Source organism: Lissotriton vulgaris, chromosome 7, assembly GCF_964263255.1.
Source record: "Lissotriton vulgaris chromosome 7, aLisVul1.2, whole genome shotgun sequence".
NCBI lineage: Eukaryota > Metazoa > Chordata > Amphibia > Caudata > Salamandridae > Lissotriton > Lissotriton vulgaris.
Window position 1 is genome coordinate 43,504,497 of NC_141695.1, and position 1,389 is coordinate 43,505,885.

At 40.8% G+C, this 1,389-nt stretch overlaps 1 protein-coding gene across 1 annotated transcript; it reads right to left on the minus strand.

The window, feature by feature from the left end:
- Positions 1-212: 212 nt before the first annotated feature.
- Positions 213-1,187, minus strand: LOC147700665 (E3 SUMO-protein ligase KIAA1586-like). Its single transcript, XM_086928466.1, has one exon. It carries the CDS (start codon positions 1,170-1,172, stop codon positions 213-215), a length of 960 nt encoding a protein of 319 aa, XP_086784592.1. The 5' UTR covers positions 1,173-1,187.
- Positions 1,188-1,389: the final 202 nt, after the last annotated feature.

Genomic DNA, 1,389 nt, shown 5'->3' on the forward strand with positions numbered 1-1,389 from the left:
GGGTGTGGCCTATCTGAGTAGGGGCGTGGTCTATCCGAGTAGGGGCGTGGTCTAAATCAAGATAACTCGCATTGTGTGCTTAAGAAAATCATGAAGTCGCATCCAGCAAAGGATAATAAAATAGGCAAAAAAGTATATTTATTAAGTATACGCCATAAAAATACCAAACACTTTAAAAAAGCATGTACAAATTATTTATATTACTTAGAAATCTATTGCAGGATTCCCCAAAATTCTTGAAGATATTCAGTGTGTTTATTTAGCTGGGGTTTCTCACAACAATTTTCTTCAGCGGACCTTCTACCTTTTGCAAGCCAACTCTTTACATACAGCTTTGCGTCAAATGTTTCAAATGGAGGACCATTGAGTTTTACCCATAGGCATGAAGAAATGGTCTCTACAAGAAGAGAGGCCCTTGTTGGACAAGCAATTAAGTTCATTGCGCTGAAACCTCTCTCGCAATCCGCATTACTTGCTGGCAGGGTTTCCATGCAAACTACTAACTTTTTTAATGCTTCAGGGGTTTTCTTTCCACCAAAATCTTTGAAAAGTCTAAAAGCTTGTATAGTATCTCTAGCTGGCAGCTGAAACTCTGAACACAGTTTCTGGATATCTGTTTCCCCATAAAGAATGCATTCATCACCAGAAGGCAAGTTGCCTGCATCTAGCACACTGAAGCTGGCTATAAGTTCTTTCTCAGAATCCGGGGCACATCGTTTATTTATATTTACAGACAGACTTTGATAAAATTGATTTTGATTAAGGGCAACAGAATTACATCTACCATGGGAAAGAGGAACATTCTTGAATTTGCCCTCGTCCACTGCTCTCTGAGCCGCAGAAGCAAACTCCCCTGGGGAGTCCTTCATTGCTATAAATATGCGTACTTGACTAACCAAAAGTCTGTGGGCATTAACAATTGTAATATCCCTCCTCTGTAAGGAGAGTGATAAGTCTTTGAGCTCTTGAAGTGCATCACATATTACCCCCAAATCTCTGATAAAAGAATATGATGTAAGCTTCTTCAAGAGACCTTCATACTTACTCCGGTCTCCTATGGGTCTGGATGGGTCTTTAGAAGCATTCTCAAAATGTTTGCACAAGGCAGGGAAGCAGTTCCAAACAGCTTTCACAGATCTGTAACTGGATGCTACCCATCTAGTATCAAGCATTTTCCCTATCCTCTGAAGCTGTACACATAGCTCGCTGGCGGCCTGATTTAGCTCTCTCTGGTTTTTTGGTGACATGCTGTATGTGGCATACAATGAGTCCATGAAAATCTTGAAGTGATTGACCCCTGCAACCTCATCAACTGTATCTGCCACAGCAAGTTCTAGTCTGTGAGACAAACAGTGCCATGTCAGTACAAGATTTGGAAATTCTGATTTC